At 45.5% G+C, this 18,801-nt stretch overlaps 1 protein-coding gene across 1 annotated transcript; it reads left to right on the top strand.

Annotated features, from left to right (window-relative positions):
• Positions 1-247: 247 nt before the first annotated feature.
• LOC139457709 (uncharacterized) lies at positions 248-13,053 on the top strand. Its single transcript, XM_071239062.1, has 4 exons — positions 248-512; positions 1,955-4,507; positions 7,803-7,952; positions 8,423-13,053. The coding sequence occupies exons 1-4, from the start codon at positions 248-250 to the stop codon at positions 13,018-13,020; spliced, it is 7,566 nt and encodes a 2,521-aa protein (XP_071095163.1). The 3' UTR covers positions 13,021-13,053.
• The last annotated feature ends 5,748 nt before the right edge of the window (positions 13,054-18,801 follow it).

Genomic DNA, 18,801 nt, shown 5'->3' on the forward strand with positions numbered 1-18,801 from the left:
GCGCTTATTAGAGCGGGGCGCTTAATGCGTCGAACACGGTATATACTGCATACAACCGTATGCTAAATACTGCTACGTGCTGTTGAATGTTGTATAATGTTCAGTTTCTACAGGTATATTTACTTTTGGTACAGAGCAGGTCAAGGTCACCCCATGTTGGAGGAGTAGGGCCCTTGCAGCTAAGTGGGGTGACTCTGCAACGCGAAGTGAGGCGCCTTAGATAACAGGGCCACGGTGTCGGGGAGAAATGTCAGACACAGATGGTGATGATGATGACGACTATGTGACGGCTGATGAGGAAGATGAAGAAGACTGGAGAGAAGAAAGAGACATCGAGGAAGAGGATCTATTCTGTAGCGATGACGACGAGGATGAGGAGGAGGAGGAGGACGAGGAGGAGGAGGAGGACGGGGAAGAGAACAGCCATGCTGATTTAACCGATCTCAGGACGATTTTCGGCAACGTCACTGGTCAAACTGTCACTCACCATTCCTATCAAAGTGTAAATAAAGGTGAGTTGAGTGTTGAGTGTTCTTGACAAGTGTTGACTGTTAAATTTCTAAACAGTTGTTAACTTTATATTTCTAGACCATTGTCGACTGTTATATCTCCAAACGATTGTTCACTGTAATATTTCTAGACGATTGTTGACTGTTATGTCTCCAGACGATTGTCGACTGTAATATCTCTAAACGATTGTTGACTGTAATATTTCCAGACGATTGTTGACTGTTATATCTCTAGACGATCGTCGACTGTTCTTTCTCTAGACGATTGTCGACTGTTATATCTCTAGACGATTGTTGACGATTGTCGACTGTAATATCTCTAAACGATTGTTGACTGTTATATTTCTAGAACATTGTCGACTGTTATATCTCCAAAGGATTGTTGACTGTTATATCTCTAGACGATCGTCGACTGTTCTTTCTCTAGACGATTGTCGACTGTTATATCTCTAGACGATTGTTGACGATTGTCGTCTGTAATATCTCTAAACGATTGTTGACTGTCTGTTATATCTCAAGACGATTGTTGACTGTTATATGTCAAGACGATTGTTGACTGTTATATCTCAAGACGATTGTTGACTGTTATATCTCTAGACGATCGTCGACTGTTCTTTCTCTAGACGATTGTTGACTGTAATATTCCTAGACGATTGTTGACTGTTATGTCTCCAGACGATCGTCGACTGTTCTTTCTCTAGACGATTGTCGACTGTTATATCTCTAGACGATTGTTGACGATTGTCGACTGTAATATCTCTAAACGATTGTTGACTGTTATATCTCAAGACGATTGTTGACTGTTATATCTCTAGACGATCGTCGACTGTTCTTTCTCTAGACGATTGTTGACTGTTATAGTTCTAGACGATTGTTGACTGCACTATTTACGTGTTGCTGTGGGTCAATGTCGTCTTTTAGGCCACTTGTTAAATGTTAAATATTATGATTATTAACTGTTATGTGTGATTATTATTAGCTGTATTGTGTTATGATTGTGAACTAACAAGTAAATAGTAAATATTTACATATATGGACATTTGGGAGACATAGGTGACTTGAAAGTCGAAATCGCTGCGTGTCGCTCAGTAGAGTTGTGTCCCTTTCCCTTGCCAGGATCCAGTTAACTGATCAATCACAACGTAATGCCTAGTATCAGCTTCCATGATAAATCGCGGTGTTGATCACACAGCATAGAGCTAAAATCATCACCTCCTTATGCCTTTTGAATACCAAAATATCAAATATGGAATTTTTGTGATAACATTACTTAATCACAAATGATTTTCATGTTTAGTTCTGTATACTGCTCAAAAGAAGTTAAAGAACATCCGATTTTTCATATGCCTATAGTTAATGTGTCCTGGTTGCCGGGTATAGCACCACACAACATTCCGATTGTGGGTGTTCTGTCACTTGTTTTGAGTTGTATTTCCTTATTATAGAGATTGACACATGTATTCAAGGAATCCCCGCATCTCCCAAAGTCGGGGGAATACCAAGCGACTATGAGACACAAAAACCAGTGTTGGGGTCACCATCAACTCAAGGCCAACTCGCACCTGCACTGACGTCGGGGAAACCATCAACTCAAGACCAACTCACACCTGCACCAGCGTCGGGGCTACCATCAACTCAAGGCCAACTTACACCTGCACCAGCGTCGGGGATACCATCAACTCAAGACCAACTGACACCTGCACCAGCGTTGGGGCAACCATCAACTCAAGACCAACTCACACCTGCACCAGCGTCGGGGCTAACATCAACTCAAGACCAACTCACACCTGCACCAGCGTCGGGGCAACCATCAACTCAAGACCAACTCACACCTGCACCAGCGTCGGGGCTACCATCAACTCAAGATCAACTCACACCTGCACCAGCGTCGGGGCAACCATTAACTCAAGGCCAACTTACACCTGCACCAGCGTCGGGGATACCATCAACTCAAGACCAACTCACACCTGCACCAGCGTCGGGGCAACCATCAACTCAAGGCCAACTCACACCTGCACCAGCGTCGGGGCTACCGTCAACTCAAGGCCTACTCACACCTGCACCAGCGTCGGGGCAACCATCAACTCTAGGCCAACTGACACCTGCACCAGCGTCGGGGCTACCATCAACTCAAGGCCAACTCACACCTGCACCAGCGTCGGGGCAACCATCAACTCAAGGCCAACTCACACCTCCGATGACGTCAGGGCAACCATCAACTCAAGACCAACTCACACCTGCACCAGCGTCGGGGCTGCCATCAACTCAAGGCCAGCTTACACTTGCACCAGCGTTGGGGTCACCATCAACTCAAGACCAACTCACACCTGCACCAGCGTCGGGGCTACCATCAACTCAAGGCCAACTCACACCTGCACTGACGTCGGGGCTACCATCTAATCACGGCCAACTCACACCTGCACCAGCGTCGGGGCTACCATCAACTCAAGACCAACTCACACCTGCACCAGCGTTGGGGCTACCATCAACTCAAGACCAACTCACACCTGCACCAGCGTTGGGGCTACCATCAACTCAAGACCAACTCACACCTGCACCAGCGTTGGGGCTACCATCAACTCAAGACCAACTCACACCTGCACCAGCGTCGGGGCAACCATCTACTCAAGACCAACTCACACCTGCACCAGCGTTGGGGATACCATCAACTCAAGACCAACTCACACCTGCACCAGCGTCGGGGCAACCATTAACTCAAGGCCAACTTACACCTGCACCAGCGTCGGGGATACCATCAACTCAAGACCAACTCACGCCTGCACCAGCGTCGGGGCTACCATCAACTCAAGGCCAACTTACAACTGCACTGACGTCGGGGCTACCATCAACTCAAGACCAACTCACACCTGCACCAGCGTCGGGGCAACCATCAACTCAAGACCAACTCACACCTGCACCAGCGTCGGGGATACCATCAACTCTAGGCCTACTCACACCTGCACCAGCGTCGGGGCAACCATCAACTCTAGGCCAACTCACACCTGCACCAGCGTCGGGGCTACCATCAACTCAAGACCAACTCACACCTGCACCAGCGTCGGGGCAACCATCAACTCAAGGCCAACTCACACCTCCGATGACGTCAGGGCAACCATCAACTCAAGACCAACTCACACCTGCACCAGCGTCGGGGCTGCCATCAACTCAAGGCCAACTGACACATGCACTGACGTCGGGGCTACCATCTAATCACGGCCAACTCACACCTGCACCAGCGTCGGGGCTACCATCAACTCAAGACCAACTCACACCTGCACCAGCGTTGGGGCTACCATCAACTCAAGACCAACTCACACCTGCACCAGCGTCGGGGCTACCATCAACTCAAGACCAACTCACACCTGCACCAGCATCGGGGCAACCATCAACTCAAGACCAACTCACACCTGCACCAGCGTCGGGGCTACCATCAACCCAAGACCAACTCACACCTGCACCAGCGTCGGGGCAACCATCTACTCAAGACCAACTCACACCTGCACCAGCGTCGGGGCTACCATCAACTCATGGCCAACTTACACCTGCACCAGCATCGGGGCTACCATCAACTCAAGGCCAACTGACACCTGCACCAGCATCGGGGCTACTATCAACTCAAGGCCAACACACACCTGCACCAGCATCGGGTCTACCATCAACTCAAGGCCAACTCACACCTGCACCAGCGTTGGGGCTACCATCAACTCAAGGCCAAATCACACCTGCACCAGCATCGGGGCTACCATCAACTCAAGGCCAACTCACACCTGCACCAGCGTCGGGGCAACCATCAACTCAAGGCCAACTCACACCTGCACCAGCGTCGGGGCAACCATCAACTCAAGGCCAACTCACACCTGCACCATCGTCGAGGCTACCATCAACACATGGCCAACTCACACCTGCACCAGCGTCGGGGCTACCATCAACACATGGCCAACTCACACCTGCACCAGCGTCGGGGCTACCATCAACAAAAGATGGCTCACGCTGTGGTGGTACGTTAACGCGCCATCAAATAAGTCACCGACTTCCCGATTCACCGAGTCGCCTCTTACGACCAACATGCTGAGGGCCAGTTCAATATCGGTTTCCCCAAAAGGTTGTTACAGTGTAATAATGTTGCCTTTCCAACATGGTTACCGACACGGAACTGGCTCCATTTATCCAACATGCTCGTCGTAACAGTTGAATGGAATAGGTCATGTGAGCGGGTGCTGTGACTTTGTTGATGGCGTGGGTCGTATTCTCTTGATACTTAACAAGCCTCTGTGGTAAAGCTGGAATATTGCTGACTGCGGCGTATAACAACATTACCCCCAACCCCACCATCAACCAGCACGCACATATCTCTCGCACTTATTCACCCACTCAATTACTCACTCAATCCCCCACCCGACCAATCAACAACTCACTGAAGCCCCCACCCGATCAATCACCAACTCACTTAATCCCCCACCCGACCATTCACAACACACTCAATCCCCCGACCGACCAATCAACAACTCCCTCAAGCCCCAACCAGATCAATCACAACACACTCAATCCCCCTGCCGATCAATCACAACACACTCAATCCCCCAAACGATCAATCATCAACTCACTCAATCCCCCACCCGACCAATCACAACACACTCAATCTCCCACCCGACCAATCAACAACTCCCTGAAGCCCCCACCCGATCAATCACAACACACTCAATCCCCCACCCGATCAATCACCAACTCACTCAATCCTCCATCCAATCAATCACCGACTCATTCAATCCCCACCCCCCGATCAATAACCCACTCCCTCAATCCTCCATCCAATCAATTACCAACTCACTCAACCCCCAACCCGATCAATCACAACACACTCAATCCCCCAACCGATCAATCACCAACTCACTCAATCCTCCATCCAATCAATTCCCAATTCACTCAATCCTCCAATCAATCACCCACTCACTCAATTCCCCAACCGATCAATCACCAACTCACTCAATCCTCCATCCAATCAACCCCCAATTCGCTCAGTCCTCCATCCAATCAATCACCAACTCACCCCCCCCCCCCCCCCCCCGATCAATCACCCACTCCCTCAATCCTCCATCCAATCAATCCCCGATTCGCTTAATCCACCATTCAATCAATCCCCAATTCACTCAATCCTCCAACCAATCACCCACTCACTCAATTCCCCACCCGATCAATAACAACCCACTCAATCCTCCATCCAACCAATCCCTAATTCACCTCATCCTCCATCCAATCAATCACCCACTCACTCAATACCCCACCCGATCAATCACCAACTCACTCAATCCTCCATCCAATCAACCCCCAATTCACTCAGTCCTCCATCCAATCAATCACCCACTCAATCCTCCATCCAATCAATCATCCACTCACTCAATTCCCCACCCAATCAATCACCAACTCACTAAATCCTCCATCCATTCAATCCCCAATTCACTCAATCCTCCATCCAATCAATCACCAACTCACTCAATCCTCCATCCAATCAATCATCCACTCACTCAATTCCCCACCCAATCAATCACCAACTCACTAAATCCTCCATCCATTCAATCCCCAATTCACTCAATCCTCCATCCAATCAATCACCAACTCACTCAATCCTCCATCCAATCAATCATCAACTCACTCAATCCCCCACCCAATCAATCACCAACTCACTCAATCTACTACCACCCCACCACCCAATCAATCACCAACTCACTCAACCCCCACCCGATCAATCACCAACTCACTCAACCCCCCACCCAATCAATCACCAACTCACTCAATCGACCAACACCCCACACCCAACCCCCAATCAATCACCAACTCACTCAGTCCCCAACCCAATCAATCACCAAGACACTCAATCCCCCATCCGATCAATCACCAACTCACTCAATCCTCCATCCAATGAATCACACACTCACTCAATCCCCTACCGAATCAATCACCAACTCACTCAATCAATCACAAACTCATTGAAGCCCCACCAAATCAATCACTCAATCCCCCACCCACATCAATTACCAACTCATTCAATCCCCTACCGAATCAATCACCTATTCACTCAATCACCAACTCACTCAATCAATAACAACCTCATTGAAGCCCCATCCACATCGATCACTCACTCAATCCCCCACCCAAATCAATCACCGACTCACTCAATCACCAACTCACTCAATCACATACTCACTGAATCCCCCACCCAATCAATAACCAACTTACTCAACCCCCCTCCCATTCAATCAATCCAACGGCAATCAATCACAAACACACTCAATCACCAACCCACTCATTACCCCACCAACTCAATCACCAACTCACTCAATAACCTATCCAATCAATCACTAACATCACTCAATAACCCAAATAATTAATCACCAACTTATTCAACCACCAACCCAACCAACCATTCAACCACCCACACAATCAATCATTCACTTAACAACCCACACAGTCAATCATCAACTCGATCAATCACCCACACAGCCCAACCAACTCACTCAACAACACACATAATCAATCACTAACATACTCAACCACCCAATCAATTTCAAACTCATTCAACCAGCCAACCCACCATTCACAAAATCACTCATCCACCCACCCAATCAATTACCCCCAATCAATCATAAACTCACTCACTCACTCACTTATTTACTCACTCACTGACCCAATCAATCACCAACACACTCAATCCCCCACCCAATCAATCACCGACTCATTCAATCACCCAACCAATCAATCACAACACACTCAATCCCCCACCCAATCAATCACCGACTCATTCAATCCCCCAACCAATCAATCACCAACTCACTCAATCCCCCACCCAATTAATCAACAACTCATTCAACCACCAACCCAACCAACCAACTACTCAAGCACCGACACAACCAATCATCAACTCGGTCCATCATCCACGCAACACAACCAACTCACTCAACCACCCAATCAATCTGAAACTCATTCAACCAGCCACCAAAACAATCACGTTCACTCACTCACTCACTCACCCTCTCACTCACCCACCCGCCCACCAACGCACTCACTCACTCACTCACTCACTCACTCAATCAATCAATCAATCAATCAATCAATCAATCAATCAATCACCCATACACACACACACACACACACACACACACACACACCCACCCACCCACCCACCCACCCACACTCACTCACTCACTCATACACACACACACTCACTCAGTCACTCACTCACTCACTCACCCACTCAATCACTCACCCACTCACTCACTCACTCGTTCACTCCAGCAGCAGTCCAGTACAACTTCATCAAGTTGGAGCAGCAGGTGACGGTCCCAACAGGCAGAAACCTGAACATCGGAGGAACCCAGAACATTGAGAAACCTGCCCCCGGCCAGGAGGACGAGGAGACCCCGCTGACTACAGTACAAAAACTAAGAAGTGAGTAACTGCATAATATGTCCTGAATACTCTGGAGATACAATCATGTAATGTTGGTCCATCCTAGAGGGTGGCTGGGTAACTGCATGTTGAATCTGTGCTCAACACACTCAGTCGGGTTTGATACCGCACATGGCAATACGTAGATTTCTTATGAAACGGGAAATCTGTTTCTTTTGACCGGGCAGAGGACATATATTCAAGCAGGCGAATGGGCGGATATAAAATGAACAAAAAAAAGTTAGGAATCATGAATATTTGGGGGACAGTTTTATGAAATTGTGTGCTCAGTTTTCTCCACAAAAATAATAATGTTTCTGTTCAATATTTAAATATTTGAAATTCATTATATTCATATTTGAGAACCATTGTGAGATGAGAAACATACAAAGACTGCTAATGCTAATTCATCTGGTTATATCTTTATGAGGAAACAGAAGCGTGTATTATACTTACACTTTATGTTGCAGAAAGAACCGAGATGAGGATTGAGACATGGACGCACGAAATGGTGAAAACTGAGGCTCTCAAGAAGGTAACGGATAAACTCGACAAAGGAGCCACTTGGGTGACCATTAAGGGGAGCCCTGGAGAAGGGAAGTCGACGATTGCTTACATGGCACTCAAAGACCAGCATAGCAAGGGGAGACAAGTCTTCCAGGTCGAAACCCCAGCAGAGTTCTCTGAGGTCACCATGACCTGCTCTGGGCCCCTCATCATGCTGGACGACATTTTAGGAGACTTGGAATTCAGTGTGGTGGAATGGTCGAGATGGAGACCGGTGCTTCGCCCAATTCTGGATCCAATGGAACCACACAAGGAGCACAGGAACGGAGGGAAAAGTAGGAAACTGACAATAATTCTTGTTGGTCGAGATTATGTTCTACAGTCTTCAGTGGCAGACTTGGGAAGACTCGTTTCCTTCATCAGCAGCAACAACTATGTGATCGAGGTATCCTCGGAGAGAAACGTGGAGGAGAAGAAACAAATTTGGAATGCATTGGCTCAAGGGTTACATTTTGATAACGAAACTGTACAACAATGTTGTAAAATTGACTGCCCACATGGATTTCCACATGTTTGTAGAATGTTTCTTAGGGCATATTGCAACGACAATCAGATTTCGATGGAGGAATTCTTTAACAAACCCCTTGATTTTCTGAACCAAACAATGAACAAGCTGATGAACGATAGCATAAAGCGGAAAGTGTTCATGATGATGATCAAAAGAGATGGGAAAGTGTCTGAAAATGAATTAGATGCTGATGAGGACCTAGGATATGAGTGCATAACGGCTGCAAATACTCTGGTTGGATCCTATCTCAAACGGGAGGAAGATACGTATATGTTTGATCACCCTTCTGTCTATGATAGTGTTGCATTTATTCTTTGCACAAAAAATACACGGTTTGTTATAACCAACTGCAGTATGTCGTTCATCCACCAAAGACTACGTCTGGAATCTACCCAAACAGGCAGTTCTGAGACTGAGGCGGGGTTGGTAGCATATATCCCCAAATTGTATGTTTCCGATTTGGCCAAAAGATTTGCTTATGAAATCACAAACAGGAACTTCATACTCGTGCTATCCCACAGAGTGTGTAGGGATGTTGAGTTTATTCAAACATTCATGGACATACTGTCAATCAATCATCAAATATCTATAAAGGATCTCATTACCTGCTCTGATAAAATGTCAGGGTATCCCTTCCTGGAACTACTCCCCAGTAGCAAATCCATAAATGTGCTTCGTTATCTTATGGAGACAGGCAACATTGCCCTCAGACCAGAACAAATAAGTGAAATTCTGTTTGGTGTCTGCAAGAATTCTGCTGGAATTGTGTTGACATATCTGACTCAAAAAGTGGCAATAAACATACACACTACATATGGAAATGCCAGAAAGACACCATTGATGATAGCCGCAGAAACAAAAGACTCTGATTTTGTTTTGCAGATTCTTTCGTATGGACCTGACCTCCGTGCATCCGACCGTTGGGGGAAGACTGTCTTACATTATCTGTGTGAATACGGTCATACTGCAGCTGTTGCAGCGGTGGCTGATGGAGGAGTAGAAATCAATGTGACAGACACATTTGGAGAGTCTCCTCTGTACCTGGCCTGCAGAAGTGGCAAAGTGGACCTGATAAAGTTGCTTCAGGACAGGGGAGCTCGTGTATCGGGGGATGAAGTGTGCAGTGCTTGTAAGAGTGGAAACCTGCCTCTCGTCAAGATTCTGTTTGAAAAAGGCGCATCTGTCAACATGTTGTCTCTGGAAGGCAACAACCCTTTTCACTCAGCCTGCAAAGGAGGTGATATTGATACTGTGAAGTTTTTAATTCAGAGAGGAGCGACAATGACCACGGTTTCTTCTGGTGGTGACACTCCTGTCCATTCTGCCAGTGAGGGAGCAAAGTCTGAAGTGCTCGAGTTCCTGCTTAGCAAACTTGGTGCAGACTCTAAAAGTGGAGGAAGCTATGTACACATTTCATCTGGGGAGACTGGGCATACAGAGGTGATGACAAAAACCGGCACTGATTTGAGTGTAGCAAACAATATAGCTGACACCGCCCTACACAGAGCAGCATGGAGGGGATCAAAGTCGTGTGTCGACGTGCTTATTAAGGCTGGAGCTGTTGTGAACCTGCAGAATAATAAGGGTGACACCCCCCTCCACCTAGCAGCAGAATGGGGGTTTGAGGAGTGCGTGGATAGCCTGCTGAAGGTAGGAGCTGATGGTAATATAAGTAACCAGGCAGGCGAGAAACCGCTCCACAGATCAGTCAGATGTGGATCAAGCCCATGTGTTGCCATTTTGCTGAAGGCTACTGAGGTTAATGTACGGAATGAAGCCGGCAACACACCACTCCACATAGCCGTAGATGTGGGATCGGATGAGTGTGTGGATGTCTTACTGAAGGCCAGTGCTGAAGTAAATGCCCAGAATGGTGAAGGTGAAACACCACTTTATATTGCATCGGAGCTTGGAGCTCATGAATATGTAGCCATACTCCTGAAGGCTGGAGCTGATGCGAATATACCCAATATCAAAGGCTGTACTGCGGTACACAGAGCAGTTAGGTTTGGATTTGACGACTGCATCACAGCGTTACTGGAAGCAGGATCGGATCTGAACATCCAGGATGATAACAAGGACACACCTTTGCATATAGGAATAATGGGGTCATCTAGAGAACGTGTTGAGATGTTGTTGAGTGGAGGAGCTGATGTGGACATACAGAGTGATCAAGGTTACAGTCCTCTGCATACAGCAGCTGCGTGTGGGTTGAGTGATTGTGTTCAAAGTTTGATTAATGCTGGAGCTGATGTCAATTCACGTCAAAGTTCAGGTTGGACACCACTTCATGTAGCAGTATGGAGGGGGCTTAAAGTGCATGTCAACATTTTATTAAAAGCCGGAGCAAATGTGAATGCAAAAGATAATGAGGGGGGAACACCTCTACATCTTGCTGTTGCAAAAGGAGAAACAAAACGTATGCGCATGTTGATAGATGCAGGAGCTAATGTAAATGCACAGAAGAATCAAGGCACAACACCACTTCACAGCGCAGGAAGATGCAGGTCCACGGACGCCTTAAAACTTTTGATTAAGTCTGGGGCTGACGTGAACCTAGCTGATAATGATGGGGAAACGTCTATCTATACAGCCGCTACGAGTGAGAATAAAGAATGCCTTTATGAGTTAATCAAAGCTGGGGCTTCTATTGTTGCACGGAATAAGAAAGGACGCACGCCCCTACATTCAGGACTTGTACTTGTATCTCCAACGCAAATTGATACATTGATAAACATTGGGGCTGATGTTAATGCGCAGGACGATGAAGGAAACACGCCACTTCACACTGCTTGTACGTGGATGTATTCCCAAAAACGTGTTGGTAATTTAATAAAGGCTGGAGCAGATATAAATCTGCGCAACGATAAAGGCGACACACCGTTGCTTGTGGCAGCAGCATGGGGGTGTAATAATGCTGTTGAAAATATAATACAGGCTGGACCTGATGTGAATATACAGAATAGTAGAGGTGACACATTGCTTCATATAACATTGAAAATAGGAGCTCAGGGCGACAGGAAAGTATCATTATCATACGGATCTTACTACGATGTACCGCACACTATTAGTGGCACACAAGTGTACACTGCAGCTGAACTGGGATCTGGTGATGATGGGGTTGATCTATTATTTCAACCCAAAACTGGCATCAATGTGCAACAAAGTAAAGAACTACTGGAAGAGGAATTGGGAAAGGATTATACTGCTGTAAAATTATGTCATTGGAAAGCGTGGGGTATATCGAGGAATCACATGGATGTCTTGCTGAAGAGTGGATGTGATGTGAATATACAAAATAATAATGGTGATACACCACTCCACATTGCATCAGGGAGGGGTTCAAAATGGGGTCTGGATATAGTGCCAGCGTGTTCGTTAAATAACAGTGTGCTAGTGTGCCATGTTAAAGGCAAGAAGACATTCGTGCCTGGAGATTGGGGAATGGCTTTGGACTGCGTTGATCTCCTACTGAACGTTCAAGCTGACGTGAATCAACAAAACGACAGAGGCGACACATCACTACACAATGCAGCAGCGAGAGGATTCAAAGAAATTGTTGATGCACTTCTGAAAAAAGGAGCTGATGTGAATTTGAGAAATCTTCAAGGGAGGACCCCTTTGCATAATGCATTGTCTCATCAAACTGTTTTGTGTTTTGCCCAAGTGCCTGACATTGCCATATGTGTCTCACTGATTGGACATGGAGCTGATGTTATGAGTAAGGACATGGCAGGCAACACCCCGCTACATCTGCTGTGTTCTGCTGCCAGAAATACTGCAGTGCTAAGCCAGAACCTGGACTTCTCCTCTGTGGCTGCCCATGAAGATAACCAACTGTCGATCTTCTCCACAGCGTCTTCCGAAGCAGACTTGTACCGCCGGTTGGTGGCTCTGCTCCTGGATCATGGTGCCCATGCTAATGTACGTAATCACAATGGCGATCCAGCACTGCGGGGATGGTGTCAGACATTGTTTATCGAGGAGAGTTGACTCTTTAACGTATTTAAATTGAAACGTCCCAGCGATACATCCATTTCACAAATTGATTCAGTTATCTCTAATATTATTCAGTTGTGCCTTTTGTCACAACATTGTATATTGAGAAGACTTGACTGTACATAATGACAGAGGTGACACAGCACTGCGGGGATGGTGTCATACATTGTTTATTGAGAAGACTTGACTGTATATGACAGAGTTGACACAGCACTGCGGGGATGGTGTCATACATTGTTTATTGAGAAGACTTGACTGTATATGACAGAGTTGACACAGCACTGCGGGGATGGTGTCAGACATTGTATATTGAGAAGACTTGACTGTATATGACAGAGGTGACACAGCACTGCGGGGATGGTGTCAGACATTGTATATTGAGAAGACTTGACTGTATATGACAGAGTTGACACAGCACTGCGGGGATGGTGTCAGACATTGTTTAGTGAGAAGACTTGACTGTATATGACAGAGTTGACACAGCACTGCGGGGATGGTGTCAGACATTGTTTAGTGAGAAGACTTCACTGTATATGACAGAGTTGACACGGCACTGCGGGTCGGCGTCAGACATTGTTTAGTGAGAAGACTTGACTGTGTATGACAGAGTTGACACAGCACTGCGGGTCGGCGTCAGATATTGTTTAGTGAGAAGACTTGACTGTGTATGACAGAGTTGACACAGCACTGCGGGTCGGCATCAGATATTGTTTAGTGAGAAGACTTGACTGTGTATGACAGAGTTGACACAGCACTGCGGGTCGGCGTCAGACATTGTTTAGTGAGAAGACTTGACTGTGTATGACAGAGTTGACACAGCACTGCGGGGATGGTGTCATACATTGTTTAGTGAGAAGACTTGACCGTGTATGACAGAGTTGACACGGCACTGCGGGTCGGCGTCAGACATTGTTTAGTGAGAAGACTTGACTGTGTATGACAGAGTTGACACAGCACTGCGGGGATGGTGTCAGACATTGTATATTGAGAAGACTTGACTGTATATGACAGAGTTGACACAGCACTGCGGGTCGGCGTCAGACATTGTTTAGTGAGAAGACTTGACTGTGTATGACAGAGTTGACACAGCACTGCGGGTCGGCGTCAGACATTGTTTAGTGAGAAGACTTGACTGTATATGACAGAGTTGACACAGCACTGCGGGTCGGCGTCAGACATTGTTTAGTGAGAAGACTTGACTGTATATGACAGAGGTGCCAATACAACACCTGAAACGTCCCTCCGATGCACTCCTTCATGCGTGAGTGAGTTACGGTTTAACGTCACTTTTAACAGTATTTCAGTTATATCACGGAGTATCACCTTAATGTGGGATGACGTAATGTAATCAGTTTGTGACGCATTGAGTGAGTGAGTCTGGTTGAACGCGGCTTTGAACAGTATTCAAGTTATATCACGGTGTGTCAGCTTAATGTGGGAGGAAAGACTGAAGTGATGGAGGTCTCATCTCACTGGTTAAACCCGCCAGCACGACAAACCTAGAAACATAAAATGGGGCAAAACTGGAATTTACAATTTACAAGCTATCTCACGTGAACTGTTTCGGTGACTGGTTTCAGTATATTAACATTTTGATAATGTTTGAAATTGGTTTGCCAAATTCAATCTTAAAGTGCATTATTTAATTCTTGTGGCCGGCAGTTTATGTGCAAGAGTGGGTTAGATCAGAGATTATTGGTCCTATTATTAACATCATTATGATCATGCAGGGCGAGTGAGAGATGAGAGATTACTATAATCATTATTATTTTTGTTGTGCAAAACCATTGAGTAAAGACATTGCCGCATTTGGTCTTCATTAAAACATACACGCTGTGATAAAACTAAATGTTGTTTGTCATCATTATCATCATCATCATCATTTTCAAAAACAAACTATTCATAGTATGCTTTGTTTTCATAACCGGAAACATTGGAGGATGACAGGACGGAAATGTTCGTTTCAGATCAGATGTAACGTATGAAGCAGGAAACATGTACAAATGTGCCTAATTGAGATCAGATAACGCCAAACGCAAACAAGACTAACGCTTCGTCTCTTGTTTATTTGTTTGTGTGTTTGTTGCTAACGCCGCACTCAGCAATACTTCAGCCATGTGACGGCGGTCTGTAAATAATCGAGTCTGGACCAGACAACCAGTGATTGACATCATGAGCATCGATCCCTGAAGGTGCGATACGATGACATGCGTCAACCAAGTCAGCGAGTCTGATCACCCGATCCTGTTAGTCGCCTCTTACGAAAGGCATAGTCACCTTTAACAGCAAGCATGGGTTGCTGAAGATCTATTCTACCATTCTATCTCCACTGGTTCCCTTACTGTCATGCCATAACCCTAAATGAAGTAAATCTAGATTTTCCATATCCTATCTATCACTGGAAGGTTTACCCAAATGCGAGCCCTAGAGACAAACAGGATAGCTTTCCAACGGGTCCTCCCTTCTCATTGGGGCTCCTTTCAATTCAAACGGGCTTGTTTGATTCTATTAAAATTATATTTATTTTTAGCGGGACTTCAATTGAGACATGCTCACAAAATCCAGGTAACCGAAGATTGTATTATAAGCATGAAATTATAATATATATTTAGATAAATAATGGGAAGTTAAATCAGTAAGTCATAGAAATGTGGGAATGTATACCAGATATTATAAGAATTGGCACCATCTTAGAGTGTGAGGACACACTCTTCGCTAGAAGGGGGTCGTATCATAGGCATGAAATTGTAATATGTATTTTGATAATTAAAGGGAAGTTAAATCAGTAAGTTATAGAAATAAGAGGGAATGTATACCCGATAGTAACAAGAATTGGCACCATCTTAGAGTGTGAGGACACACTCTTCGCTAGAAGGGGGTCGTATCATAGGCATGAAATTGTAATATGTATTTTGATAATTAAAGGGAAGTTAAATCAGTAAGTTATAGAAATAAGAGGGAATGTATACCCGATAGTAACAAGAATTGGCACCATCTTAGAGTGTGAGGACACACTCTTCACCAGAAAGGATGGGGGCGGTCGTATTATAGGCATGAAATTGTAATATATATTCAGATAATTAAAGGGAAGTTAAATCTGTGAGAAATAAGAAGGAATGTACACCAGATATTATGCCAAGAATTGGCAACAGTCTAAAGTAGGTGTCATCCAAGCTACCAGAGATGGAGCAATAATATAAGAGTCCAACCAACAGGTAAAGCATATATTAGTATTAGGAGTTCCAATTCCTGGAGATCGGGGAGTTCGTCTTACAACAGACCTAATAGTATCCTAGTAAAAACAACAACGTTAGGTTGGAATGGTCTCTTGAAGGGGGAAAGGTTGCCGACCAGTGATTAACGACAAGGTGAGAACTGCTGAAGGGCAGACCCGAAATCTAGGTCTGGTGCGCCCGCTCTGAGGCACCAGCATTGTTACCGAGACTGAAGCTCTGCGGCCGAAGTCTCTTATTTAAGTGACAAATAGTGATGTGGTGAAATGGGGTTTAACGATGCGTACAAGATTATTGCACTTATATAGCGACGTGCATGTACGTGTGTTTGTGTGGCTGCTTGTACTAGTCCGGACTTCTGCCGATTTATAGTGCTAACTCACTGAGATACCATGCCGCAGTTTAACATAATATCCCACTCAAAGTATACTGACTCCGAGCCGACCAGTCCTTGTTTTAGCCCCTTTATCCCGAGCGCCAAACAGAGAAGTGAACAGTGATTGAAACTGTATTACTTTGTTTCTTATTTGTCGGGAATGTAGTACCATTTAATGCAAGCAGTGGTGAGGAAGTTATTATATTTAGACGCTCGTTATCTGTAAAATAGCATGGGTGGATGACAAGACCTTAAAGAAACGTGGAAAGTGCTGGAAACTAGTAAGACGATATAAGTGGAACGGGACCCAGCCTGTCTGAACTCACATTTCAACTGACATTACATCAAGACCAGCTCTTGTGTGAAGATCACTTACCACCAGTGATTCCCAGTCTGAAACTTGACCACTGTAAAAGATAGGTGATATTAATATCACTATACTTGTTGCTATCACTACTGCCATCATATGTTGTACTTGATACTGCCATTGAATAGTGTACTACAACTATATTATGCAGTACCATTTTAATTGCTGTGCAGTAATTTGTATTGATTTGAAAGCCTAGTTAATTTTTTTAAACATTTGTTGATTGTATACCATTTGTTGGTTGTTTGTTGGTTTCATACTAAGTTCTTTTAGGTACAAATTTCTGGGTTAACATATTGTTTCAAATTGGAAATTGACAGGTAACTGCATGGATACCCCCAGACACAAACTCCGAGACAACCAGTCCTTGTTTTATCCCTTAATGCTGAGCGCCAGGAAGGGGAACAAGTATCATATTTCCAACACTTTTGGTCTGATGTAGGGGGATTGAACCCTCTAATCACTTGATCACAGGGGTCCGCTGACCACAACACAGATAAGTGCATGACAAAATTAGGACATGGTTCTTGAGAGGTTGTCCTGTTGTTTTGCTTCCTGTGATGTTCCTGTAGAGTGAGTGAGTTGGGTTTAACGCTGTTTTAACAGTATTAGTTATATCACAGCGTGTCAGCTTAATGTGGGAGGTAAAAGCGGTGTAAAACCATACTCAATCACTCACTCACTAATGTGGGAGGAAAGCCTGAAGTGATGCAGGTCTCAGACATTTACCACTTCGGTGGAACCCATGAGCACGGGTATTGAGCTGACAAACCTAGAAACCGGGATTCAAACCCACAATCACAGGTTTCTGGCATGCCTAAGGGACGCGACTCTGCACAGCAAATCGTGGCGCCTTAGACGACTGGGCCATCCGTGCCCCCTGTTCCTGTAGAGGGTAGGGCAGTTATGAATTGTTTGCTTGATGCATCGAGGATCGGTTTGATTCCTAAAATGCGTACAATAGGTGAAACACGTGTGTGGCGGTCCATGACATAATGGGGCGGTCGGGTAGCCTAATGGTTAAAACGTTCGCTCGTCACGCCGAAGACCCGGGTTCGATTCCTGACATGGGTACAATGTGTGAAGCCCATTTCTGGTGACCCCCGCCGTGATATTGCTGGAATATTGCTAAAAACGGCGTAAAACCATACTCACTCACTCACTCCATGACATAATAGGCTGGAATACTATAAGGTGTAGAAAGAACCAAATGCAAGTGATACAATAGGTGGAATCTGATTGGTCCATAGGAGAGGCATAGAAGGGCCGAGGAATTCCAGCCAAGTTCGGCAAGGGTGGAAACTGGACTTTTTAAAGTCAGTTAACTCCCTTGCCGAGAGAAGACCCTTATGACAAACATGGGCTGCTGAATCACAATTTGTCCTTTGGGCTTGGAGTTAATGGGATGGTTGGATATATGGCCTCCTTAGTACTGCCTGGATCGTCTGACCATGGTGTCGGATGCCAAATGACCCTGACTGACCCTTGGTTTGATAGCACAATACCAGTGCTGTAGGATTTGATCAAACTGTTAATATGTACGACTTGAGGCTTCCCTGGCATGTTTATATCCCAGTAACAGAAATGCAATTCACTCACTAACAGTGTCTCAGTGCGCAGACATTCGTAACCCGTTACATAATAATTAGGTACTTTGTTGTACCGCATTCAGCAATATTAGAGCTTTATGATGGTGGTCTGTAAATTTTGTTTGTTTGCTTGCTGTTTAACCCCGCACTCAGCAATATTCCACCTATATGACGGAGGTCTGTAAAATAATCGAGTCTGGACCAGACAAT

The sequence above is a fragment of the Haliotis cracherodii genome, unplaced genomic scaffold, assembly GCF_022045235.1.
Source record: "Haliotis cracherodii isolate W230 unplaced genomic scaffold, xgHalCrac1.p SCAF_12, whole genome shotgun sequence".
In the NCBI taxonomy this organism is placed as follows: Eukaryota; Metazoa; Mollusca; class Gastropoda; order Lepetellida; family Haliotidae; genus Haliotis; species Haliotis cracherodii.

Coding starts and splice junctions, on each gene's coding strand:
- LOC139457709 (XM_071239062.1), top strand. CDS start 248: ATGTCAGACACAGATGGTGATGATGATGACGACTATGTGACGGCTGAT. Junction 4,508..7,802: donor AGATGGCTCACGCTGTGGTG/GTACGTTAACGC, acceptor TCACTCCAGCAG/CAGTCCAGTACAACTTCATC. Junction 7,953..8,422: donor TACAGTACAAAAACTAAGAA/GTGAGTAACTGC, acceptor TTTATGTTGCAG/AAAGAACCGAGATGAGGATT.